This window comes from Elephantulus edwardii, unplaced genomic scaffold, assembly GCF_000299155.1.
Source record: "Elephantulus edwardii isolate Elephantulus edwardi_28Jun2011 unplaced genomic scaffold, EleEdw1.0 scaffold00051, whole genome shotgun sequence".
In the NCBI taxonomy this organism is placed as follows: domain Eukaryota; kingdom Metazoa; phylum Chordata; class Mammalia; order Macroscelidea; family Macroscelididae; genus Elephantulus; species Elephantulus edwardii.
The window spans coordinates 15,413,261-15,440,345 of record NW_006399801.1 but is presented as its reverse complement, the minus strand read 5'-3'; the positions used below and the strand labels follow the sequence as shown (position 1 = coordinate 15,440,345).

At 44.4% G+C, this 27,085-nt stretch overlaps 1 protein-coding gene across 1 annotated transcript in view; it reads left to right on the top strand.

Annotated features, from left to right (window-relative positions):
- Window positions 1-27,085, top strand: part of HUNK (hormonally up-regulated Neu-associated kinase) — a 193,908-nt gene that overhangs the window by 162,001 nt on the left and 4,822 nt on the right. Inside the window, exons 6-9 of the mRNA XM_006886755.1 lie at window positions 4,291-4,426; window positions 12,861-13,023; window positions 17,254-17,337; window positions 22,361-22,408. Of these exons, the coding sequence (XP_006886817.1) occupies window positions 4,291-4,426; window positions 12,861-13,023; window positions 17,254-17,337; window positions 22,361-22,408 (431 nt within the window). The remainder of the gene's footprint in view (window positions 1-4,290; window positions 4,427-12,860; window positions 13,024-17,253; window positions 17,338-22,360; window positions 22,409-27,085) is intronic.

The window sequence follows — 27,085 nt, the reverse complement described above, 5'->3', positions numbered from 1 at the left end:
ATGCAGCATAGTATTCCATTGTGCGAATATACCACAGCTTCTCTAGCCATTCGTTTGTTGATGGGCACTTAGGTTGTTTCCAACTCCTTGCTATTTTGAACAAAACTGCAATAAACATAACTTTCTTAAAAGAGAAAGATCATTTGGTGACTTCATCAGCTATGTGGGAACTCATCCTAGAGGAGAGAGTTGATGGCATTACTAGCAAGGCCCATTTCTCTTGAGTTGATTCCAGCGTCCCAGCTGGCACCTCTTCTGATGGCAGTTCTCTTCCCTGCAAAATATTGGTAACAGAAAGGACCCACCGTTTTTTGGAGACCAACTGTAAAGTCTCTATGAGAAATCGAGACCTTTCCTCACAATAGCTCAACTCGTTGCCAGTGTTAAGAACCAACTCATAACTGACTTTATGAGGCTGCAAACGCCAGGAGAGGAGATTGTCCATTTTCTGTGGAGCTGCTGGCTTGTTCAGACTGTAAAAAGGTGACGCGTTTGGGTCAGCAGTGCAACTCCTGACTGACTGTGCCACCAGAGCTCTCTTAGAAAAAGGAAAAAATAGCTTGAGAGGAAGATAGAAAAGTTTGGAGCTGAAGAGAATTAAGATTCTTTTTCTAGGGTTTATTCTTTGGTAAGTTAGAAATGTATATTATGTACAAAGCTGCATAAAAGAATATTTCTTATCATTATGGCAGTGCTCCATCAACTTGGGAATGTAGAATGAGGAAATATCCCTTATTAGCGCAGATTTTTAGAAAGGTAGATAGCCTTCCTTTTGGTACAAATCCCTGTTATTCTTTGTCCATATATGTGCAAGCATGCTTTCATACTGAGTAATTTCATAAATTGTGACCTTTGCTCACATGGTAACATTTTTTTTCTATGTTATGCAGTTGGCTTCACTGTTAAATAATCTTTCATGGATTGAACTGTGCCCTCCTTCCTACACCCTTCCTCCAGTTATATGGAAATCCTTACCCTTGTACCTATAAACAGGATCCCATTTGGAAATAAGTTTTTTTCTGTTATGCTAATGAGGGCATAATCAGGTAGGGTGGATCCTACACCTAATCACTTCTCAGTGATGTCTCATTAAAAAAAACAGAGTAAGCTGTGAGCTCATTTTGCCAGTGACATGACCCTACCAATGACCAGTCAGTTGAGTGGGTTATCATAGGGCCAAACTGAGGGTTTCTATATGCATTAAGACTATACTAGGTCACCTCTCCTCCAAGCAGCAGAATTCCTGGAATGATTTGCAGGTTTAAATTAAAAGAAAAGAAAGGAAGGGAAGGGAAGGGAAAAGAAAAGAAAATAGAATATCTACAGAGACACACACAAGGGGAAAAGAATCACATAGAGAGAAAAACACATAGCTATATCCACAAGCCCCAGAACACCAGAGATTGGTTGTCAGTAGCTTCTAGAAGTTGAAATGCACACAGATGGCCTCCCCCTGCAGCCACACCTTGAATTCCAAATTTTAGCCTCCTGAAGTGTGAGGAAGTAAATGCTGTTCTTCAAAGCCATCCACTTATGGAATTTATTTTGTTACAGTGGCATCAGGAAAATAAGACAAAAATCTTAAAAGATGCATATACTCCATTGTGTGAATGTACCATAATTTCTCAATCCATTCATTCATGGCTGGACTGTTTCCATGTTCTTGTGATGGTGAATAACACTACAGTGAACGCCGGTGTACAAATCTCCATTTGTGTCTCAGTTCTAATTTCCTTGGGGTATATTCCTAGTAGTGGAATAACTGGGTGATAGGAAGTTTCTTTGGTCAACTCTTTGAGGAAGCGCCAAACTGCCTTCCAGAGTGTACTATTTTACAATCCCACCAACAGTGAATGAGAGTTCCCACCTCTCCACATCCTCTCCAACATTTATTGCTTGCTGCTCTGCTGAACTTTGCCACTGCTACTGGGATAAAATGGTATCTCAGTGATTTTTGTGCACTGTATTTTTTTAATTATTATTAATTTCAATGAACATCTATAGAGATTTTGGAATTCCATTCATTCATCGTTGCACTTTTCTCCCCACCCACTCACCCCCACCCCCACCCCCAGTTCGCTCCTCTCCTTGAAAAGCAAAAGAAAAACTCCTTCATTGGTACACAATCCCCCCCCCCCCGCCGCACCTCCCCACTCCCACCCCAAGTGTACTCCACTCTGCAACCCTCATTCCGGACTCTGTAGTAGTTTTCAAAGTTGTTGCTGTATTTTTGAGCAACAACTTTGAAAAATACCACATAACTTGGGAGAAAGTGGAGAACATTAGGCTGAGTGAATTAACTCAGTCTCTTAACAACAAATACAACATAAGACAGTTAATGTAAAAATAGAAGGATAGCTAGTAAAACATGTATGGGGACCCAATAGGGGAAGGGGTGGGAACAGAGGAGTGAGGATGGGTAAGGGCAAAACCACAGGGTTGCATAGTTGGTGGGTGGAGGGAGAGGGTGAAAGAAATGAGAAGGATCTAGCGGGGACCTGAAAAGACAAAGGGTAAAGAGAAGCATGGTCCAATTTTGATTAATTTTATAAAATATGGAAATGATTGTATGAAACATTGTGTGAATGAAGAATAGAGTGAAACATAATGTATTTGAACTTTGTAAGCAAGCCAACATAAAATAAAATTTTTAAAAATGCATATACTCAGAGTGTTTGGACAGACAAGGACTTAGTCACGTTTTGCTAAATGAAGGAAGAACTAGGACATTTGACAGATTGCTTTACTGGAGATGAGAGGGAAAGCAGTTGTAGGACTTTTGTATTTTTTTTTTTGTCAGTTTACCATTGCCTTTTCTTGCACTCCATGCTGAGCATAACTCACGTGATCACTGAGAAGCCCCGTAAGGGCACACTTCATTGTTGGCTTTCCACCAGAATGGCCCCAGGGCTTGAAGGATCAGCAGAAAAGGAAGGGGTCCATCAGGCAGATGTGGGTTGACAGTGTAGCCCTTGCAGGGATTTCATGCATGAACTATAATTTTAAAACTTGACTCACTTTGCAGAGTTGATCTGACACATGGTGGAAACTTCTGGCTTCTTGGGTGCGCGGGGTCCTGGTTTGCTTGGTTAAGTGGCCCTGAGACTCAGTCTTGGTGCTACATCATCAATCTGTGAAGACTGGAGAGAAGTGGGACAGTCAACAAGACGGCTTTACAAGAAGGGGTCCAAAGTGAGGCTTAGACTCATGGCGACCCTGTGTTCAGCCCTGCACCGTCCCCAGGTCATTTGTAGATCAGATTGATGTGGTCTGTAGGCTTTTCTTTGAGGGTTTTATTTAGAGGTCCTTTGATCCTTTCTAAAGGAATTTTAACCATACTACGGTTAAGGCATTTGGCTCCTAACCAAAAGGTTGATAGTTCAAACCCACCAGTCACTCTGACTGTAAAAAAGTGTGCTTCTGGAAAGAGCTACAGCATTAGAAGTGATGAGGATCTGTGCTGCCTATGCAAATCCACCACTTGCTCTCCCGGAAAAAGATAGTACTTGCTTCCCATGCAATTTACTGCCTCTGAAAATCTACTGGAGGGTCAGCTATGAGTTCCTACTCCAGAAACACAACAAAAACAAGGATCACAGTTCTACTCAGTCTGACCACGTCATTATGAGTCAGAATCAACCAGACAACAGTGGATTTGGGTTTGGTTTTTAACCTTCCAGGGAGCCCAGAAGGGAGCTCTGGTGACCTTATCCACTGGAAGTTGAGCTGCTGCTCCAGAGGCTGGGCCTCTCTGGTGGTTCAAGCCTGACTCCCTCAGAGCCGCTTCAGGGGAAAGGCGGGCAGGCTCCTCCTGTGTGGTTTACAGCTTTGGAAGTTAACAACATCAGCTATGAGCCAGTTCAGACTTGAAGGCAACACGTGAGGTTTAAGGAGCCTTGGAGTAGCCGTGGTGAGGTGGTGGTTAAGGAATTTGGCGATAGATGAAAGGTCAGTGGTTTGACTTCTTTAGCCACTTCAAGAGAGAAGTATACCATCTGTTTGTGTAAAGGTATATAGGCTTAACCCTGTGTGGCCGTTTTACTCTTGAAATCAACTTGACAGTGGCTTTGGGTTTTTCACCCTTCTGATTGCTTTCTGAATACTCAATCCCTATGCCTGATAGAGTGTGTTTGTTTATTGCTTATTCCTTTCAAGCCTGTGACTAGAGCATCATCTCCCTTTCTGAGGCCCCAGAGAAGAGCTGGCCTGGCCGTGGTTGGGAGGAACCTGCACGCGTGCTGTGTGTTGAGATGATAACGTGGGGCTGCTCTCTGCCGATTGTCTTCACAGGAGCCATCACCTTCCTGCGCTCTCTGCTGGAACCGGACCCTGTGAAGAGGCCAAACATTCAGCAGGCGCTGGCGAATCGCTGGCTTAATGAGAATTACACAGGCAAGGTGCCCTGCAACATCACCTACCCCAACAGGTAACTCACTGTAGCACTCAGAAGAGCCCTTCTTATGTGGGGTGGTATGGAAAACCCATATTTACCTTGTGATGGTCTCCTTAGACCCACAATCACCTAGGCCAGCCCTTCTGAGTCCACAAAAGGAAGTAGAGGTAAGGCTCTGTTGTGTGGTGGTGCAATGGGCAGAACACATCTCCAAGATGTGCTCACTCCAGAAAGGCCACCCCCACCAGAGGTTCACTCCTGGATTTTTAAAAAATAATATTTTCTTGTGTTTTCAGTGAAAGTTTACAGAGCAAATTATGTTCTCCTTTAGCAATTTGTTCATAAGTTATGTTGATTACATTTTCCACAGCATATCTACATGTGTTTGATTTTTCCCTGCACCCTTGCCTTCTCAGCTGTACTTTATAGGTAATTGTGCACAGGTTGGTCTCACACAGATGACGTTTTAAAGGAACGTGGTACTCACATTATAAGCCATCTGATATTTTGCTGAAAGATGACCTCGGGATAGTTTGGCATCAAGGGTTAGAGTATCTCAGAGTAATAGTCTCAGGCAGTTTTGTAATCTCAGCTGGTCCAATAAGTCTGGACTGTTTTGTTCCACATTTTTATCTCATCCAATGAGACACCTCTTTCTTTTTTACAGAAAGGAGCCATATGCTAACTGCAGCCTCTCTCTCTCTCTGTGTGTGTGTGTGTGTGTGTGTGTGTGTGTGTGAGAGAGAGAGAGAGAGAGAGAGTGTGAATGGGTGTTTATGCACATCTGTGAGTATGCGTCTGTGCATCTCTTTAGTATGTGTGTGTATTTAAAGGTATATCAGTACCTGTTCTCTGGGTGTACATGTGTTCCTATCTTTGAGTGTGAGTGTATACGTCTTTGTGTGCCTATGCTATCAAAAATATGTATCTGTAGGTATTTTTCTCTTAAGTATTTTGTCTCTCTGTATGTGTGTCTGAATATATATATGTTTCTGCTGTGTGAATGTGTGTGCCTATGTTATTTACCTGTGAGTATGTGTGTCTTAAAGTGTATCCCGGCCTCTGTGAGGATATATTTGTATCTTTGCATGGGGTCACATGTATCTTTGCATATATGTCATGTGTGCCTGCTTGTGTATGCATGTGTGTGTTGTGTATGTGTGAGAGAGAGAAAGAGAGAGAAAAATCCTCCAGTGGCCCTCCTGCAAGAAACAGAATCTGGTACAATTGCTCCTGTCCACTTCCAACCCCTTCTTTGTTCTTGTTGTTCATATGAGCAAGATGTCCCGCCTTAAAATGTTGAGAGTAGGAAGAAAAGGCATGAGAAGTCTTTTGCTGTACGTGCAATGTTCATTTAGGAGAAAGTCCAAAGGGACATAGGAGGTTTGAGTGGATATTCCTGGGGTTATATAGTTATATATCCATATAACTGGGCCAAATTTGCTGGACAAAAGCTTTGTTTTGTTCATTTCCTTGAGGAGAAATCTTTCTAGATGGGAACCCAGATTAAGTTCCTGGCCCAACCAGCCACTACCCATCTGGTTTGTGTGGAGTTTGTGTGTGCTGACATGCCAAACTGGTTTCAGCAGAGCTTCCGGACTAAGACAGACTTGCAAGGAAGACTTGACAGTATCAGCTAGTGAAAACCTTATGGACTGCAACTGTCCAGTCAGCAGTGATAGTGGGCGTGGCCCAGGGCCAGCCAGTGCTCTGTTCTGTTGTGCAGGGGGGTTGCCATGAACTGGGCTAACTTAAGAACAGCTAACAACAAAGCCTTGGTTACTTTTGAACTTGAACTCATTGCCATAGAGTTGGAACTGACTCTTCTGAGCCTTCAGCATGCTTCCAAAGCTATAAATTACAGAGGAGAAGATTGCCTGTCTTTCTCCAGCAGAGCTGCTGGTGGATTTGAACTGTTGAAGGGTTGTCCTTTGGCTTGGCAGCACAGCGCCCTATGGATTATGCCACCCCAGCTCCCTTGGTTACACTCGAGCAAACTTATAAACAACATGCATCAACTCGTCCTCCCAGGACTGGGACCACATTGCATCCTTCTTCCTTCCATTTAAGCGTGTCCTGCACCTTTGAGCAAGTGTGCATGGGGACAAGAGAACCACTCATCAGGGAGGACAGAAAGGGGAGAAAATTGGGCTGTCCTCCATGGCTATATTTTCAAAATGCCTAAAAAGGTCTGGAGATGTCCATCAAGGCTTATGAGATGTGCTGTGTTGAGTCCTCCAGATGAGATGGGCAGGCAGAGCTTTTCATCCTGAGGATGGAGCCCTAGAGGAACCCAGGGTCCTCAGCTGGTCTCCTGGGCTCTTCCTCTTCATCTACACAGTTGCCCTAGAGAAGAAGGGTGGCCACTGAATTGTTCCTAGAATTCTAGCATTTGGCTCAAGGGAGGTAATTTCAACAAACTAGATTACTCAGGTTTCAGAGGGAACCTGGAAATAGATTGTTGTTTTCCAATACCAGCTTGATTTGGGGCGGTCTCTGAAATAGACGCCAGAAATATTACCCCAGCATGAGCTGGAAAGTGAAGCTGAAGGGCCATGCCTCATTCCTGATGTTGATGATAGATCGCACACAGGTACTTCCTGCAAAAGGAGGGGCCTCAGGGGCAGCCAGATGAATCATTAAGCTAATGTAATCACCGTCTAAATGAGCATAATCAATCCACTTACAGCAGCAGCTGTTGAAGGAAATAGAGCTGGGGTTAGAAATTCGGTGCCCCCTCCGTATCAGCTTCATCTTCATTCACTAAGAAACATGACGTGGTAGAAATTCGGTGTCCCCTCCATGTCGGCTCCATCTTCATTCACTAAGAAACATGACGTGGCTTCTCGTTTTGTAACTTTTCCGCAAGTTGTAGAAGGCATTTGCAGATTAGAACTTTTAAATCACATTCTATGCTGATGTGAAAGGAGTCCTGATGGCATGATAAGTTGTGCTGGACGGCTAACCTACAGTAGGCCAGGAGTTCAAACCCAAGAGGCACTCAGAAGAAAGATGAGTCTATCTCCTTCCTTTAAGATGTACAGCCTGAGAACATCACCATGAACTGAATCAACTTGATGGCAGTGGTGTAGGTTTGGGTATACTGGTTTGATCCATTGGATTGTGTCTCTCTAAACGCTGACACCCGTCTGTGGTGTGACCATGGTTGGATATAGGGTCTTGAAGATTCTGTCTAATCCAGTGTAAGTGGTGTCCTTGTGAAAGAGGAGATACAAGGGGGAGAAGGCAGCTATGTGAAGACAGACATGGACATTAGAGTGGTGTTTCTATAAACCAAGGATTGCTGGTAAACATCAGTAACCTGGAAGAGGCAGAAAAGGTTCCTCCTCTAGAGGCTTTAGCGAGAGTGTAATTCTTTCCAACACCTTGATTTCAGCTTTTACAGGAAGCTTGTCTGGTGGTTCAAACCCACTGTGGCTCTGAGGGAGAAAGATGGGCAGTCTCCTCCCATGTAGCTTGGAAACCCAATGGAACATCAACTACGAGCTGGTTCCTATGCAGCAGTGACTTTTTGAACATCTAGGAATATAATACATTTCTGTTGCTTTAAGTCACTCAGTTTGTGGTATAGTCACCCCTCAGTATCCACAGGGCATTGGTTCCAGGGACACCCATGGATATCAGAATCAGAGGATACTCGAGTCCTTTATATAGAGTGTCATTTTGTTTATATGTGCCATCGAGTCAGTTGCGACCCATAGTGTCTCTATAAACAATTTGTCTTCTCTTGTGCCTTAGAATTTATATTCTATGCATGTTCTTCTATACACTTTAAGTCATCTCTAAATGTTTTATTATACAGAGTAAACATGTCCATAGCACTTTGCACTCCCTCTTAGCTTCGAGGGTTTGCTTTGGTCACTTAAATGCTCTTTAGAAACCATCCCCTGACATATCCTTCTTCACTCCCCTCCCTCTCAGTATCTTCAATTCACGGTTGACTCATCCTCCAGTTTTGAGATTGGGGAGAGATAAACCAATCATCTTGTTACAGTTGCACTAGGAAACATAACAACTGGTTTTGCCAAATTGGTTATTTTTATATTCGGACTTGATCAGAAGCATAAATTTGGACATAGAACTAATCGGGTGGCTTGTCAAGGTGGATGAGATCTCATATACTGAGGAGAACAGGAGTCTTTTGCTTATGAAAGTCCAATTAATCACTTTCTAGAGGCAAGGCAGCATTTAGTTTTCATCAAATCCGGACGGTAGGGGAAGGTAGCTAGTGACAATTTTTAGTTTGACCAAGGCTTATTATTAATGGTCATTTTAATAAAAAAGACTTTTTATAATTAATGTTCTGGTTTACCAGCATTCAGATAAAAGGGGTAAGAACAAGATAAGTGGCAAGTAAGGGGCACGGAGGCACCTCCTGCCCTCACCACTGACTGTCCCATTGTCAGCCACACTGGGGGTGCTATCCCATCTCCAGCCACCCGGGCTGGGTCGAGTGTTGGCCACAAGGCCACACAACTCCCAGCGCTTTAGGCCACCTATCCCTGAACCTGAGGTTTTTCTATACCCCCTTCCCAGATACTACTCACAAGCCCAGGAGTTCACAGAGCACCCACGTTTAGGACCTGTGGACTTCTTCCTCTGTGCACTCAATAATATCTTGGAATGGCTTACAGAACTCACAGAGCAGCATGTGGACTTGTTTGGTGCCACTGAGTTGAGATCATCTCACACCAACCCTGTGTGGTAAGAGTTGAAAGACGCAATAAAGTTTTGTTGGCTGTAACCCTTGTGGAAACAGATGCCAGAGTTTTTCCTGTGGAGCTACTGGTGGGTTCAAACCTCCAACCCTTTAGTTAGCAGCCAAGCACTTAGCCATTTGAGTCACCAGGGTTCCATAGTGTGTGTACCTGCCAACCCAGTGATGAAGCCCTTGGCTGCAGAATGAAGGACTGGTGTGTGAACCTCCCGGCCACGGATGTGGAATCTGTTTCCATAAAGATTTACAGCCATGGAACCCCTACAGGGCAGGGTTGCTGTGGCTTGGAATCACCGCAATGGCAATGGGCCTAAGCTCGTTCTAAGCAGAAAACATACAAATGAAAAGACATAAGGCAAAATTGAGGGATGTGAGGTGGGGGGATGGGAAAATTGAGATATGGTCCTGCTACTTTCTGCGTGTGGAAGCCTAGGCAAATTACCTAACTGCTGTGGGCCTCGCCTTCTTCATCTGTAAAATGGGTATTATAATAGTACCTCCTCATAGGGCTGTCCTGAGGACTAAATGGAGTATTTTCTCTTCCTTATGAACTCAGAGGCAAGGAATTCATGAATGAATAGCTAGTATATTTTGGACACTTTACTCCAAGGAGTTTATCTGCATAATGATTCTGGGCAGAAGCTCTTAACTGGAATCTCTCAGAGAGTACCCCACATCATAACTGAACCCCAGGTGTGTGAATGTCTGTGTTCATACAATTCACATGAATTCACATGCCTTTGCCACCCTCATTTCCCAAATACCAGGTAAAGGATAGGCCCCACCAATGGCTAACAAACACATTTTGTTGTTGTTGTTATGTGCTGTTGAGTTGCCTGCTGCGACCCTTTGTACAGCAGCTCTGAACCCTTTCCTGTCCTGAGCCAGTCTCACTGATTCTGACACACCAGCCCCTATTGCCCCAGTCACTATATAAATTCATCTCATCCAGGGTCTTCTTCTACTGTGCTGTCTGTCCACCTGACTAAGAATGTCTTTCTCCAAGGACTGATCCATTCTGACCACATGCCCAAAGTATGTGAGACGGAGCTTCTTGGTCTTCAAGGAGAAACTTGGTTTCACTCTCTCCAAGACAGACATATGTGTTTTCTTGTCAGTCCATGGTATGTTCAAGACTCTTCTCCAGCACCACAACTTGAAGGCTTAAGTTCTTCTGTCATCGTTAGTCATTGTCCGGCTTTCTGATGCATAGCAAGTAATTGCAAATGCTATGACCTGGATTAGGCATACCCTAGTCTCTAGATTGATATTGTTGCTTTTCAGCACTCTAGAGAGGTTCCTGACAGCAGATTTTCCCAGTGCAATTCATCTTTTGATTTTCTGACTGCTCGTGCCAAAAGTGTTGATCATGGAGCTGAGCAAGCTGTAATTGTTAACAACCTCAATCTTTTCTCCATCTGTCATGGTGCTGCCAGTGGGCCTAGTGGTAAGAATCTTTGTCTTCTTGATGTTGAGCTTCAATCCATATTGAAGACTGCAGTCCTTGACTTTCTGCCACAAGCTCTTCAGGTCCTCCTCAGTTTCAGCCAGCAACGTTTTGTCATCTGCATGATGTGGGTTGTTGATGAGTCTTCCTCCAATCCTGGTACCACATTCTTCCTCAGAAAGCCCAGCCTCCCAGATGATCTGTTTTGCATGTAAATTGAAAAAGTATGGAGACAAGTTGCACCTCTCTGTCACACCTTTGCTGATTTTGAACCATGCAGTGTTTCCTTGCTTTGTTCTGAGGACTGCTTCTTGGTCTAAGTGTAAATTTCCATAAGCACAGTCAAGTGTTCTGGGATTCCCATTTTCCTCAACGTTAGCCACAATTTGTTGTGGTCCACACTATCAAATGTCTTTGCATAGTCAATAAAACACAGATAGACATTGCTCAACTACTCTTTGCTTTCTGCCAAGATCCATCTGACATGGGTGGTAATGTCTCTAGTGCCATGACCTCTTCTAAACCCAGCTTGTATTTCTAGTAGTCCTCTGTCAATGTATTGTTCCAGTCGTTTCTGGATCATCTTCAGCTGTATTTTGCTAGCGTGTGATATTAGTGATATTGTTTGATAATTTTCACACCCTGTCGGATCTCTTCCAGTCTGTAGACCAGGTAATTGTCCTCCCGATTTCTTAGCTCTTCCAGGGCATCATCTGTTGAAGTATGTCGATTGGTATCCTATCAATTCCTAGGGCTTTATTTTTTGCCAAGTCCTACATTTGGGGTGAAGAATATTTAATTGTAAAGAAATTGGGGAAATAGGCTTATAGTCAGGATATTAAGTGATAATCAGGAGATTATTAAGGAGCATTAGTCTGCTGCTAACCGAAAGTTCTGCAGTTTGAATCCACCGGCTGCTCTGAGGAAAGGAGACAGGCAGTCCCCTGGTAAAGATTCACAGCCTTCAATACCTGCTGAAAGGTCGAGATAAGTTGCACTCAACTCAGTGGCAGTAGGCTTCAGGTTGGTTATTGGTTAAACATCCAGATGCTAACCAAAATATGAGCAGTTAAAACCAACCAGCTGCTTTTCAGGAGGAAGCTGGTACAGTCTGTGTCATAAAGCAGATAGATGCAGCCTTGGAAACCCTATGGGGCAGTTCTACTTTATTCCATAGGGTTGCTCTGAGTGAGAATCAAATGAAGAACTACAAGCTTAAAAGGGTTAATAAGATTTTGGTGGATGTGCTGACGGTACCGGGGTTCAGTAGGAGACATGTTTAGTCTTTAAAGATGCCCACGAAAGTGTTTAAGAGAGAGGTGTCGTGATAGCTGTAATTTAAATCCCTTCAGCAAAAAAAGGAAAACATGAAGCAGTTATAACAAAATGTTACACAGGCCCAGAGGCTGACATCGAGTTGCCTCTGACTGACCGCAGCAGCATGAAGCACTGCCTGGCCTGGGTCCTGTGCCATCCTCACTGGTGCCCGCGTGTTTGAGCCCATCGTGTGGCTGCTGGGCTGGTCTGTCTCACTGAAGGTCTCCCTGGCTTGTTGAGGCCCGTATTGTCATAAAACACAAAGCCCTCTCCTAGTAACTGGTTGCTCCTGATTATGTATCCATAGCAGGCAAATCGGAGAGTAGTTATTGCCCATAGGAATTCCATTGGCTGCTTTCAGAAGTAGCTTGCCAAGCCTTTCTTAGTCCGGAAAGCTCTACTTAAAATCATCTACCATGGGTGACCCTGCTGGTATTTGAAATACAATGGTATAAGTTCCAGCATCACACCAACATATAAGCCACCACCGTACAAGAAACTGGCTGACAGTGGTAGTGGCAAAATATTCACAATTGCTAAATCCAGTTGAGGAGACTCCAGTGGCCTAGTGATAAGAAGCTGCACTGCAATCCCAAAGGCATGTAGTTCAAATTCATCAGCTGCTCTTACAGGAGAAAGATGGACAGCCTCCTCCTGTGTGGTTTACTGCCTCTGAAAACCCACTGGAGGGTCAGTTCCAACTCTATGGTACTTAAAAACAGCAAATCCAGGTGATGGTTTTTCATGATGCTTATTGTTCCCTCCACTTTTTTGAGGAATTTTTCATAACAAAAAGTCAAATGGATGAGTGGGTGGGTGGATGGATGGATGGATGGATGGATGGATGGGTGGTGGACCTGATTCTGCTCAGAGGCTGGTGCAGGCTGCCGTATTTGTTCCTGTTACTAAGGCCCTTGGCCTCTCTGTGAGGGCAGAGCCGTGACCGCCCACCTTGCCCCGTGCAGGATCCACCTGGAGGACCTAAGCCCAAGCGTGGTGCTGCACATGACTGAGAAGCTGGGCTTCAAGAACAGTGATGTGATCAACACTGTGCTCTCCAACCGTGCCTGCCACATCCTTGCCATCTACTTCCTCTTGAACAAGAAGCTGGAGCGCTACCTGTCTGGGGTAAGCGGGCCCTCTTAGAGCTTTTCTGTACTCTGTTGCAGAATGTTTTTCCCACTCAAAGTGTTTCTCAGTTGCTGACACTTGATTCTGAGCTGTTAATTTAGACTTCTGTGAGGCTGCACTTTCTGAGTGTGGGATAAAATAGTAGTGAAACCCACTTCTTGGGTAACATCTTTTATCTGAGGTGTTTTTTTCAAATAGTCTCCCATAGACTTAAGCCCAGGGTAGAATTGTGAAGGGTTCAAGCTCTTTTCCCTTCAGCTTTTCTGCTACCTTTTTTGTTTTGCTACTTCTGAGTTCCTTAGGTTCTCCCTGCTGTAGGCACTGGGGATGTCTGTGACCATAAAGGAGTCCCAGGGTGATACAAACCATTAACTTGCTTGGCTGCTAACCTAGAAGTTGGAAATTTGAATTCACCTAGAGGAGTTGTGGAAGAAAGGCCTGGAGATCTACTTCTGATAATCAGCCATTGAAAACACTATGCCTCATCTACCTAAACCCTAAAAGAACCAAATAGTACCTGATTACCACTGTCCACCATTCAAATCCATACTAGATGGAGTCATTTAGATGGACCTGAACAGAACAGGAGAAAAACACTGGACAGACCTCAGCTTACTTCTGTGAGTTACTGGTCTCCTTAAAAAAGTGATGTATCTGAGACCTTAAGGTCAGCAATTACCCAAAAGTAAAAATGAGAAATTAATGTGTAGGGAAACTAGAGCGCTGAAAATGGAACAACTCGAAGGCCATTAAAGAGAGTGATGACTTATTATAAACAGTATAAGCAATATTATTGAAAAACTTGTACAGAAATTGTCAAATGAGAACCTAGTTGATTGTGTAATCTTTTGTCTAAAGCATAATAAAATAGTTTGGGGGGCGGGAAATATAAAGAAAACCTTTTGGACACAGTTCTCCTCTGACACACGGGACCCATGAATCAGGCTTAGTTCAGCCGTAACTAGTTAACTGAGGGCTGTAGGACTTGGAGCAACTGGTTGGGCATTCATCTCCAGCACAAGCTCACAGGAAAGGCTCCGTTTACATATTCTTCTTATCCAGAAAGCTCTGATGGTGCTTGGCTGCTAACAAAAAAGTCAGGGCTTTGAACCCACCAAGCTGCTCTGTGGGAGAAAGATGTGGCAGCCTGCTTCTGTAAAGGTTGAAACCATTGCTACCAAGGCTGCTCTGGTTCATGGTGACCAGGGTTTTTTCCAAGGCTTTATGGTAGAAAGCTGCCCATCTCACCTGTGGAAAATGGTGGGCTCCCACTGCATGTCTTCCAGGTAGCAGCCCACCATTTACCCTTCTCTATCATGAGAGCCCCTCTCTTTCTGTAAAGATTGCATACAGCCTTGGAAATCCTGTAAGTTAGTTGTCAGTTCTAGCCAGTCTTAAAAGGTCTCTGTGCGTCCAAACTCAAGTAAACAGCAGTAGGTTTGGTTTATTCATTCCTTTATTTATTTGATTGTAACTAGAGCTCTCATGGCCTAGTGGTAAGAAGCTGGGCTGCAATCCCAAAGGCACATGGCTCAAATCCACCAGCTGCTCCATGGGAGGAGAATGGGCAGTCTCCCTCCAGGCCATTTGTTGCCTCTGAAAACCCACCAGAGGGAGAGCTATGAGTTGTTTCTGAGTCAACACCAAATAACAACAGTTTAACCCACTAGGGGTTTCTGGTGTCCTAGTGGTAAGGAGCTGCACTCCAACCCAAAGATACGTGGTTCAAATCCTCCAGCTGCTCCACAGGAGAGAGATGAGCAGTCTCCTCCCATGCAAATAACTGCCTCTGAAAACCTACTGAATGGCCAGTTATGGGTCGGTTCTGACTCGAAAGTACATAACAACAATAGTTTGACCTGCTTGGGAGCACTGGTGGCCTAGTGGGTAGGGAGCATCACTGCCAACGTAAAGGACACAGGTCAGGTCTTTCAGTTGCTTCGTGAGAAGGTGGCGGTCGCTTTTCTCCTGTGTGGTTTTAAGCCTATGAAAACCTGCTGGAAGGTCAACTATGAGTTGGTTCCCATACAATAACACATAACAAACAAACAGCCTGACCTAGGCATTTTCACTCAGTCTGTGAGTGGGAAGGTCTCAGTGTCTTGTGCCATATGAGATACAGTTGGAAGAGCTGCATTGTGGGGTGGACAGTGGTGCCCTGCCACCTTGCTCACCTCCATTGTTTTGCCCCAAGCCGTTTATATGCGCCTCAGTCAGAAAAATTGACAGACTTTCGTAGCTAATATTGGTTCTTTCCTACTGCTTTCTCCAGCTTCAGGGTTGCACTGTTGTAAAACTGAGCATACTTTCTCTACCAAGAGCATTCTCTGCAAGTCTGCTGATGTAGCCCTGCTGGAGAAGGTTTTAAAATTTTTATAACTGTTTCACATTTCACCTTTAATCATAGGACATGCCTTGTTCATTTGACCACGAGGGTTCAGTGCCCTCCATGCAGGAGACTTGAATTTGAATCCCAGCTGGTACACTTTTATGCAGTTCCCACCCATCTGTCAGTGGAAGCTTGTAGCTTGTGCATTGTTGTGCTGCCAAACCAGTTTCAGCAGAGCTACCAAACTAAGGCAGAATAGGAAGAAAGACTTGGCAATGTATTTCTGAAATCAGCTGGTGAAAACCACCATGGTCTGATTCACAGCTAATCATAGGCTGATACAGGGGTTAAGGTAGTGGTCTGCCCCACTGTGCTTGTGCCCACCATGGGTTGGAAGACAACGTAATGGCAGCTAACAACTACAACAGTCTTGTCTGAAAGTCAGCATCGAGGTGAGGGGCTGTTTTTAACTGGAGTCACTTAACCCCCACCGACAATTGCAGTTGGTCTCTTCAGTGGTTTCCAGACATGGCTAATTGAATTGCACCATGTGCAGTGTCCTAGTTATTAATCTCACCAGCTGGTTGCCAGCAACCTATGTATAATTCTGAAGCCCAAACTAGTGAATTTTAAAAAGTACAGTGTTATACCTTAATATTCTGTCCTCTTCTCTTGAATTCTGGTTTCTTCCTAAAGCCAAGAATGTGCTTCAGTTTAGCAAGCCTACAACAGCAATGTTTGTTGGGTGATAACTTAATTCTAATCAGCCATTTAATTTTGCATGTCTTCACACAGAATTGAACTGACAGCATCTCAGATACAATCTTCTATCTTAAAATTATAGTTGTGATTATTACTCTTGGGTCTTTTTTTGGCTAAGGGTATTGTAAATAGCCAGATAAGATATTTATCCTATTTAGTTGTTCACTAAAAACTTGGCCAGCCTGTTTATCTTACAGTGGTTTCTGCTTTCATGTCTTAGCAGTGTCCCCATTGCACAGATGAAAGGACTGAGATTCAGTTAGGAGCATTGGCTTATCCAGGGTCACATAGCTCTTCCTCAGCAGAGGCAATAGCAGAGGTAATTTGCCTGACACTGAGCCAAGGTCTCTGTGTTCAACCTACAGGCCTTCTAGGGATGAGATTTTGCATTGCAGTTAATGGGTTTGCTAACCATTTAGGTCCTTTCTCAGCCAATCACATGGCTTCTGGTTTAAAATTAATGATGGTGCACACCCATGTTTATTGCTCCATTGTTCACAATAGCAACGAGAGGAAACAACCCAAGTTCCCAGCAACAAACGAATGGCTACAGAAGTTGTGGTATATTCACACAATGGAATACTACACAACACTGAAAAACAAGGAACTCATAAAATGTTATACAAAATGGGTGAACCCTGGAGGACATTATGCTGAGTGAAATATCTCAGTCATGAAAGGACAAATACTGATTGCATAGTGCTCCTGTTGTAAAACAGAACTCACATGGGGGTTGGGGGGAAGCTAAGAAAATAGGATAAATAGTGAACACTGCATTTAAATAGATAAGGAAAGAGCTGTCTGAAAGAAATATATGATTAGATATTATTTGCATGACAACAGTCCAGAATAAGAGCTGCATAGCAAAGTGGACTAGGGGGCCAGAGAGAGGGAGGAAATTGTGTAACAATGGAAGAATCATTTTAAAGAGAAAAGCAAACTTGGGGGTGGAATTGTTAGGGAGGAAAATGTGCAACAATGAATGAATGGAAGTACAAGTTTTCTGTAAACTTTCATTAAAATATCAAAAAATAATATAAAAGTAAAATTAATGATGGCATTATGACTATTTCCACTTTTTAAATGTTAAACCATGTTTTTGTTGTTCCTTTTTTATTCTTCTTCTTCTCTGGCAGAAATATGACCTCCAGGACAGTGTCTGCTACAAGACCCAGCTCTATCAGATAGAAAAGTGCAGGTCCACCAAGGAGCCCTATGAGGTAGGTGGTGATATTTCTACGGTCAAGGAGAATGGAAAGGAAATAATTTCTTGTGGAACTTAACAGTAGCAAAAGACAAGTAGTGCCTTAGTTTCTGCAGACTTCTGTAACAGAAATTCTAAAAGTGAGTGGCTTTAAAGAACAGAAATTTCTTTTCAGCTAGTTCTAGAAACCACAAGTCCAGGTTGGGAAGTCAGTCACATTGATTCCTCCTGTGAGCCTTTCTCCTGGCTTCCGGTGCCTTCCGGTGATCCTAGACATTTCTCTGTAGAGCATCCTGATGTGGCATCTGTCTGCACTTGTGTATTTGTACCTTTGGTCTTTCAATAACATGAGACATGCTTAGGTTCAGGCTTCATTCTACACCAGCAGAAACTCAACCAGTGTTTTGAATACATTATAATAGATAGCACAAGTGGTCTTTATACTTACATTACTTGTTAGGCAGTTACATTGGTAGAGGCATGGATGGTGAAACTTCATCTCATAGGTTTTGGGCATATTATCAGAAGACACCAGTCCTTGGAAAAAGACATTGTGTTGGGGATAGTAGAGGATCAGAGAAGGAGAGGAAGACCCTGAAGGAGAAGGATTGACAGGGAGAGGAAGACCGTTAATGAGATGTAGTGGCACAGTGACTGCAGCAATGGGCTTGAGCATGGTTGATATCATGTGGGTGGTGCAGGAAAAGACATGGTTCAGGTCTGTTGTTTGTAGAGTTTCTTTTAGTCTTGGTCAGTTTCATAGCACCTACCAACAAGAAGTATATTGGGTTACGTTATGGAAGGCGATCTGCATTACCGAAGCCAACTGATCTAATCACTTGTAACTACTTTATGGTAGCTTCTAGACCAGTGTGCGACCAAATACCTTTGAACCCCACAACCTAGCAAAGTTGACACGTAAGATTAATCATCACACTCACTTAACTGAGCTTTTAGAAAATTATTTAGAGCAGAGTCATCTTAGGCTTCAAACTGTGGTTCTCAACTCTGAGCCCTTGTTAGAACTGCTCAGAGGCATGGAACATCTGGATGCTTAGTCCGAACCAAATGTGAGCGAACAGGACTGGTGCATCAGCATTCTTTAAAGCTCTTTGAGTAATTCCAGTGAGCACCCACGCTTGGAAAAACTTTATGATCTCTATGAGGTAAAAAATTCATGAAAATTTAAAGGAATGTAACTGGTTTCTTGAGAAAAAATAAGAAGGGTGGGGAAAATGTTGGGTGAAAGCCAGCTTTTCTAATCTGCTCTTCCTGGTGTTGACTTCTATCCCCTCAAAAGAGGTGTTGAAATTCTAATACCCAGGACCTAAACATGACTTTATTTGGAAATGGAGTCTTTGACAATGTTATCAGATAGATTAACACACCAAGAGAGTCCTAATCTCGTATGAGCAGTATGCTTGTGAAAAAGGAGACGAATGGAGAGAGAATGGGAGGTAGAGTCAGGACACCGTGTGAAGCTGTGGCTGGAAGCCCAGGAATGTGAGGGGTTACTAGAAACCAGGAGAGCATGCTTGCAATTTTCCTAAGACTGATTTGTTCCATGGTGTAGCTTTCTTCTTCATTGCCCAGCTTTCTCTTGTATGGGTGTTGATTGAAAAGATCATGACTTGGATAAAAAAACCAAAGAAGCCAAACCAAGTATCATTAAACCGAATGCAGCCCTTCCTGAGGCCCTAAATCTTCACAGGTGGAGACTGTCCATCCTTCTCCCTGGGCGCAGCTGGTGCATGAGCACTGCTAATGGTCACACCGCAACACACTACACACTTCACCTCTAGAGGTGACCTTCGTCATCAAGTGACATCTTTGCTTTCGAGCATTTTTCAAGAGGTCTCTTGCAGCAGATTTTCTCAGTGCTCTATGTCATTTTATTTCTTTATTCCCTCCTTAGGACCCCAGCAGTGCACACAGAGATTGGGTAGGTGCCCCTGTGTCTGTCCTAAGTGACTTCTAAAAAACCCTTTGCTGTCATCTGTATCCACAGCTGCCCTTGTGCTGGATCTCTGTGGTGTGTGTCAGAAAGCATTGGAACTGGATTTTGGGCACTATTTCCCCCCGCCCCATCCAGATTATTTCTCTCTGATGATTATTTCACTTGGCCAGAAAAACACATGGTGCGAGCTTCAAACATTTGTTGAAATATTTAATGGTTAGGGTTTAAATGGGAACACTAATGGGAAAACAAGATTTCAATTTTCTGTGATCCATTTGTTTTCACCAAACTGCAGCAATACTTCTGCTAATTAAATTACAGGCTGTGACTGGATCATTCAACGTGTCTCCTTTGGAACCTAGAAAGTGAAACGGAGCCAGTTAGAAAACGTGCTGGGAAGGTTGGAAAGAGCACTGGCTTAACAAGTGACACCCACTCAGGGCCTCTGGCTTTGTGGTTGTCACTAACTGGTCCTGGAGGAGACGCAGCGGGCACGGGGACAGAGGGTGAACTGGGGGGGGGGGTGATGAGTGGGACAACAGAGTGATGAATAGGCGTTTCAGGTTGTCACTGATCTGTCCGTGGAGCAGCTCAGGGCCCGTGTCTCCCAGGAGGTCAGGAAGCTGTGGCCATGCCCTGAGTCCAAGCAATGGCCTCTTTGTCCTTCCTGAGTCCAGCTCTTTTTTCCCCTCGTAGACAAAAGAGCTGAATTAGATCGTGGGAGGTGGAAAAAACCCTCCCCTCTGGGGATTAGAGTGCTGAGATTTTACAGCTTTATCATTTTCTCGACCTCTTCTTCCTGCACACAGCAGAGTGTCTGCGAAAGTGGGGCACAGACCTCTTCTGAGCACACCTAAATATCTGAGCTAAGTAAAGGGCCTCTTCTGCTTGTAAAGACTTCAGGGATCCATGTCGGGTGCCCACTGTTTCCAAACTGGCTTAGTTAAAGCCGCTATCCCTTGCTGGTGTCAACTGGTAACACATTCCCATGTTGACTGAAAAACTGGAAGTTCAAGTTCCCCCAGAGGTACCTCAGGAGAAAGACCTGGTGATCTGCCTCTGGAAGAAGTCACCACAGAAAACTTTGTGCAGCACAGTGCTAGATGGACACAGGGCGGCTACTAGGAGTCGGAGTCATCTTGAGGCAACTGCTTTTTTAATTGAAGCCATGAGGCCAGAAGTTGGGTTTGGGTTTGGGTTTTTTATTAAAGACCTTTAAAAATAAAATTGATGTATAGAGGAGGGGAAGGTAAAATAGAGCTAGGAGATATTCTCTACAGTGGCAAAGTAATATTACTGTGCAGAGCATGACAGGAAGGGAGGGGGACTATACATTTAATAGCTAAAAACGTTCACTTTGTGTCTTATTGCAGAATCTAGACAACTTTAAATGACGTTTGAAATCAGGCCGGGCTAATCTGTGATTTTAGAACTCAGAATGGTAGTTACAGGGCAGGGAAAGGTGGGCAGGGAGGCGGGGCTCCGTAACTTAGTGTGAGCGCTGTTTCTATGGGTTGTGCTGTCAGTGAAAACACACCGGACTGCTTATTATGTTCTCATGACAAATGCATCATGAGTGCACTCTACTTTGTCTCAAACTTCAATTGAAAACATTTGTGTTAGATTCCTGCCATAGCCAACCAATCTACACAGGCGATGGACTTTGTTGTGTACCATCTAATTGTCTCCAGTTCATAGTGGACAAACGAATGAAACACCGCATGGTGCTGCACCGTCCTCACAGCTGTTGCTACATTTGATCCCACTGTTGCTGCCACTATGCTAATGTGTCTTAGTGAAGGTCTTTTTCTTTTTTGATGACTGTTTTTCCAAGCATGATGACTTTCTTGGAGGATTCTCAGAAACTCATTGCCATCAAGTCAGAACTGACCCTCTCGGCAGCTTTTCAGAGGCTATAAATGGTGTGGAGGAGAATGTCCCATCTTTCTTCCCCAGACATTCAAACCTCCGAGGGGTTCTGCCTTTGGGTTTGCAGTGCAGCTTCTTATGGACTACCCCACCAGCACTCCCTCCTCTAGGAACTGTTGTTAGGATGTGCCGTCAAGTTGACTGTGACTCCATAGCAACCCTGTGAAGCAGGTCTGAATCTGGGCCTATCTTGTGCCATCCTCAACGTCTCTGACAGAATTGAGCCCACTGTGACTGCCAGAATATCAGTCTATCTCATCATGGTCTTCTCGCTTCATTGACACTTCACCTTTCCTAGTCTCCCTCCCCCTTTATAATATGTTTAAAGTGTGTGAGATCACATTTCACCATTCTCACTTCTTAGGAGCGTCCTGATTATCTTCCAAGAGCAATTTGTTGGTTCTTCTGGAAGACCATGGTGCATCCAATTCAAAGGCATCAGTTCCCCTTAAGTCTTCTTCATTCCCTGTCCAGCTTTCACATACATATGAAGTGGTTGGAAATGCCAAGGCTTGGACTAGGTGCCTCTTAATTCTTAAAGTGACCTCATTGCTCTTTAACATTTTTAAGAGATCTTGCCAACATTTCTTGTTTCACAGATTTCCTGGAAGCTGAAAGTCCCTCTGAGACTCAGAAAGAATCTATGTCTCCCCTCAGTTGTCATAGTAGCACTGGGTGTTCCTTCCTCTGAAGGTGCCTCTTTACATGGAGACCTTCATTGTTCTCCATCTTTTTTCCATTTTAGAAGGACCTCAGTCATCAGATAGGGTTAGGACCCGTCCCACTTCTTTATGACCTCATATTCATCTAACTGATAATATCTTCAAAGACTCTGTTTCCAAACCAGGTAACATGCATGGGCAAAGGACTTAGGATGTCAGCATAGCTTAGGCGAGAATACAAGTCAGTCTGTAACAATCTTACTATAACAATCTCAAACAGCAGTCAAAAGTTTACCTAGAAAGACTCTTCAACACATGACATCACATCTGCTAACTGTTTCCATGACTTTTGAGGAGTTTGATTTCTTTTTTTATAAACATTGAAAAACAAATTGTGACCAAAGCTGACGAGGAACACATAGCGGGTGGCGTTTAGGAAATAAACAGCAGATGCAGCTTCCTGAATTGTTGAAAAATTCTGCTTTTTGCAGGCCTCCCTGGACACCTGGACGAGAGACCTTGAGTTCTATACTGTGCAGGTAAGAACAAGGGTAGTCATAGCTGTGTTGGACAAACTCAGCTCAGGCTTTTCCCTGCCCCCTCCCTTACCTGGAAGCAGAATCTGCAGACTCCTGCACGGGAGTAGATTGGCCAAGTGCTTTCCTTCAACTGGTGCTTTCTACGTTTAAGTATCTGGCTTGCTTTGTTAGAACCACACAACCTGCCTATACATTTGTGTTTCTATCTGCATGAGAAACAGGGTTTACTACCTGAGATTCCAGTGGCCTCATTTATGAATCAGACCTCCTTTCCCAACTCACACTTAACTTGAGTTGGTTTTTTCCCCTGCTGCATAATCAGACTTCTGTGGCTTCTTTCTGTTTATACTGAACAGAATAGACTCAAAATCCAGTAACAAACATTTGTTGGGCCTCTGAGCCTGTCCAGACATGCAAGATCAGTACGTGGGTCCCCTCTGTGCTAAATGGTCAGGTGAGAGCTCATTCATCAAGAGACATGGGACTCCAGAAAAATCCACTGTACTTGACATAGTCACTCAAAGAGAAAAACTGAAGGCTTCAGGCCCCCTGGGGACAACCCCTGCTGCCAGAATCACCTATAGTTGGAAGGTCAGTGCAGCGAGGGACATGGGGATGGACATGGTTCATGGCTGCAGCTTTTTCTGCAGCCTGGGAGACAGCAGGGCCTGCAGCATCTGTTCTTGTTCTGTGGAAGCATTTGCTGCTCAGTTGAGGCAGGTGATGTATAGGCTCCATTCTATACTCAAAAGACCAGAATCCCCAATTCATTTCTCAAAGAGCTAAGGATGGGCTCCAGATTTTTAGACTGCCGAACTGCAAGGCCAGGGAGCTCTGGGGGCATAATGAGTGTGGAGTTACACTGCTAACACAAACTGGTGTCTGTCAGGCAGTTCAAATCTACCAGAGGCTCGACGAGAAAAGGAGGACAATCTCCCCTCATGTGAAAACAACCTTAGAAAACCCACTGGAGGGTCAGCTATGAGTTGGCTCCTACTCAACCACAGTGAGCTTTTAAACTGCAAGCATGGCTAGTGTCAGTCATGACGATCACCAGGTGAAAGAGGATGAAATGGAAGGTGCAGCTACTGGGGACAGAGGAGCCTGGAGTTACTCTTGTACAGCTACTGGCACCCCCTGACACAGACCCTAGAAGATGAGGCCCAGGCTTCTGGAAGCTGCAGACACTTCCCTCTGGAAGTCCTGTGGAACATTACTGTCTTCATCTCTCCTGGCTGTGGTAATTCTTCAGAGTTGGTGACTTTCAAAAGAGGAATTACTGCCTGACCATTCTAGGGGCTAGCAGCCCAAACCTGGGTCTAGGCTGTGTTGATTACTTGTGAGACAAACTATTCTATGCCTCATCCCTGCTTTCTAGAAGCTCCCACAAACCTTGGCATTCTTTGGCTTCTAATTGTGTCTGCTCCATCACTTTGTGGCCCTCCTTTAAGGATACTGTTCACGTGGAATTTGCTGTTGTTGGGTTTAGGTGCTGTCAAGTAGAATACAAATCACAGCATCCCTATGAAAAACAGACCTGAACACTGTCCTATCCTGTGCCATCCTCATCATCCCTGATATGCTTGAGCCCTTTGCTGCAATCACTGTCAATCCATCTCAATGAAGGTCTATATCTCTTCCCTGACCCTCCACCTTTCCAAGCATGAGTCTCTTTCCAAAGAATAGCTTCTCCTTGAAACATGCTCAGAGTATGAGACAAAACTTTGCTATCCTAACCTCCATGGAGGATTCTGGGTCCACTATTTTTCAAGGCATACCAGGGTTTTTTTGTTTTTTCCCCGTTTATGGGATATTCTGTTCTCTTTTCCAGCACAACTCAAAGGCATCAGTTCTTCTTCTGTCATACTTATTCGCTGTCCAGCTCTCAAATGCAACGCAAGTGATTGGAAAGACTAGGCCTGAATCAGGCACACCTTAGTCTTCAATCTGACATCATTGCTCTTCAGTATGTTGGAGAGGTCCCTAACAGTGGACTTGCCCAGTGCAGTACCTCTCCTGATCTCCTGAATGCTAGTATCAAAGGTGTTGATCAGGACCTATCAAATGTTAACTGAGAGCATCTTCAAAGACTCTTTTCAAACAGTCATCTTCACAGATGCCAGGGGTGAGGGCTTCAATACATCTTATAAGAGGCACAGTTCAGACTATAGAAGTTACCCACTGGCTCTTCCTTCTCTTTAGTCAAAATGATGCATAGCTTTAGAAGAATCCTGGGTAGATAATCCTTTATGGAGCCACATTTTCAGAGCTTTGAAGTTTGCATTTCCAAATGTTTGTGCCAGTCCACAGCGGGTAGGAAATGGCTTACAGAAAATGAAGACTTGTTTTATGTGTGGTTTGCAACTGGGGCCTCTTGTGATCCCCTCCTCTGATCTGCTTTAAGAGTGTGGGAGTGTGTCTTAAGTGTGCAAACAAGAGGTTCTTCAAACAGAGAACTTGAATTCTGTGATCTGCCCTCAGAGGCCCACGGGGGCAGGATGGGAAGCACTGCCTGGGAGTACAGTTGTCAGAGTCAGGAACTTAAGAGTCCTGCAGGCAGCCCACCTCTGGGTAAAGCCCTGGGAGGAAGCCTCTAGAAAGGGAAAGGTAATTAGTCCCTCTGAAGATCTTTTTCTATTACATAAGGCAATTTAGCATCTTCCTTCTCAGGACATTTCTTTTTTGGAGAAAATAGGCCAGGCAAATGAAAAGGTGTAGTTTGGATGACAGGTTTGCACATCTTGTCAAATGAGGGCAGTGAGATTGACTGACTGCAAACAGACAAGCTTTCTGGGCCTTGCTCACGTGGACTGATCCGGTGATGGTCTCTGCAGGGGTCAGTTGAGTGGTGAATTCTTGACATCACCTTAGAAACAAGTTGCTAGGAAATCACCTGATCTGTTTGGCTGTAGGTGTCATCCTGGCAGGCTGTGGAGGGAGCAGTAGCACACAGCATCCTGGAACTGGGTGCCACGGGGTGGTCTTACCAGAGTTTTCATTTCCCCTTTTCCCACTCCAAAGCTCATTTCAGCTTGTTGCTGCCCTTTGTCAGTTAGAGCAGAGATTTCCAGCACAGCCCTGCCCTCTTTCCACAGAAAACTCTCACACATAGAGCACATTTTGAGTAAACACTATCTGAGGAGTCACATTGGCCCCAGAAATTTTGCATCTTGATCCTTTAGCCTTTGAGAGCCCAAGAGAGTCCTGGAAGGAGAGAAATGAAACTATATGCCATTTGGCAGCCCTCTTGAGTGAAGGAGTCAAGGTCACCAAGGTTTCGTCATTGCTCAGAAAACAGTCTTAAAAAAAAAAAAGAACTGCAATGCTGTCTTTCCTTCTCAATATTGTCTTTGAAGTTATGACAAAAGTGACTTAGTTTCTTTTCCTGTTTAAGATATACACAAAGAAAAGTTTTATATGGAAATAGATACAGAACTGAGCAAGAGGAAGACATTCTGCCAGACTAACCCAGAAAGGTCAGCTGGCGGGTTAGATGGAAAAGCCTGTTCTTTGCCTTTGAGAAGACAGACTGAGTGTCACGGTGGCAGAGGAAGGAGGTGATTGTGATTGTCCTCTGCTGGCCTTGATCATGACCTTTTCCATAACATCGCAGATAAGAAATCCAGGACCTGGCCCACACAGCTTCCCTCACAGTGTCTTGAATATTTTCTCAGGAGCCCTTGGAATACACTGTCCTTACTGCCTCTGCCTTGACCACTGTGTCTTAGCATTTCTTTTGTGCCACCGTGAGCATGGCCTGGGCCCCTGGTTTTGAGAATGCAGTATTGAGTAAAAGATTAAGAACACCACCTTCAGGTGTCTGATGAGAGCTTTGCCTGGGCTCCAGTGTAAATTACTTAACCACTGCAGGCTGTTTCTTTCTCTAATAAAAGGGCTAACAGTGATTACCACCCAGCTGGGCATACACTTAGTGTGATGCCTGTCACTCCAGATGCACTCAGTAAGGCAGCTGTTTTTAAGAGAACTCTGGGGGTTTAGGCTGTAGGAAGCTGTGCTGCTCATTCAAAGGTCACACCTTCCTGGTGGTTTGAATCCAGCAGCAGCTCCAGGCAGCCTCCTGGGGAGTTGGAGGGAAGATGGGCAATCTGCTCTGGATAGTCAGCTGTGGCTAGGTTCTGACTCCACAGCTCCATTGTTGTTCTTGTGTACCATTGAGTCCAAGCTGCCCCATAGCTGACCCTCTGGGGGGGTTTTCAGAGGCAGTTACTCGAGTGGGAGGAGATTCCCCTCTGAGTAACTGGTGGATTCGAACCATGTGCTTTGGGATTACAGCGCTGCTTCCTGCCACTAGGCCACCAGTTCTCCCTCCATAGCCCCATAGTATCTCCTAGAGAAACCTGGAACCCAGGGCCTCCTCCACATCCAGATAACCACTTAGACCACACAGCTTCTCCTGCAGCATCCCAGACAACAGCCTGGGACACATGGCCTCTTTCACAAGCATCCTGAATAATAATGTGGACCACACACATTCCCCCAGACCATCTTGAATATTGTCTCAGGAGTTGAGTTTCAAATTGAGCAGCTGTTTAAATGCCAAGGGTGTTGTTTCCAGAAGCTTCTCTCTCTTCTTCTTGCCTCACACCTCTACTGAGGACAGAGTACCTCAGCCAAGACTCTTCAGGGTCTTGTCCCTTCCAGTGAGCTCTGGAGGGC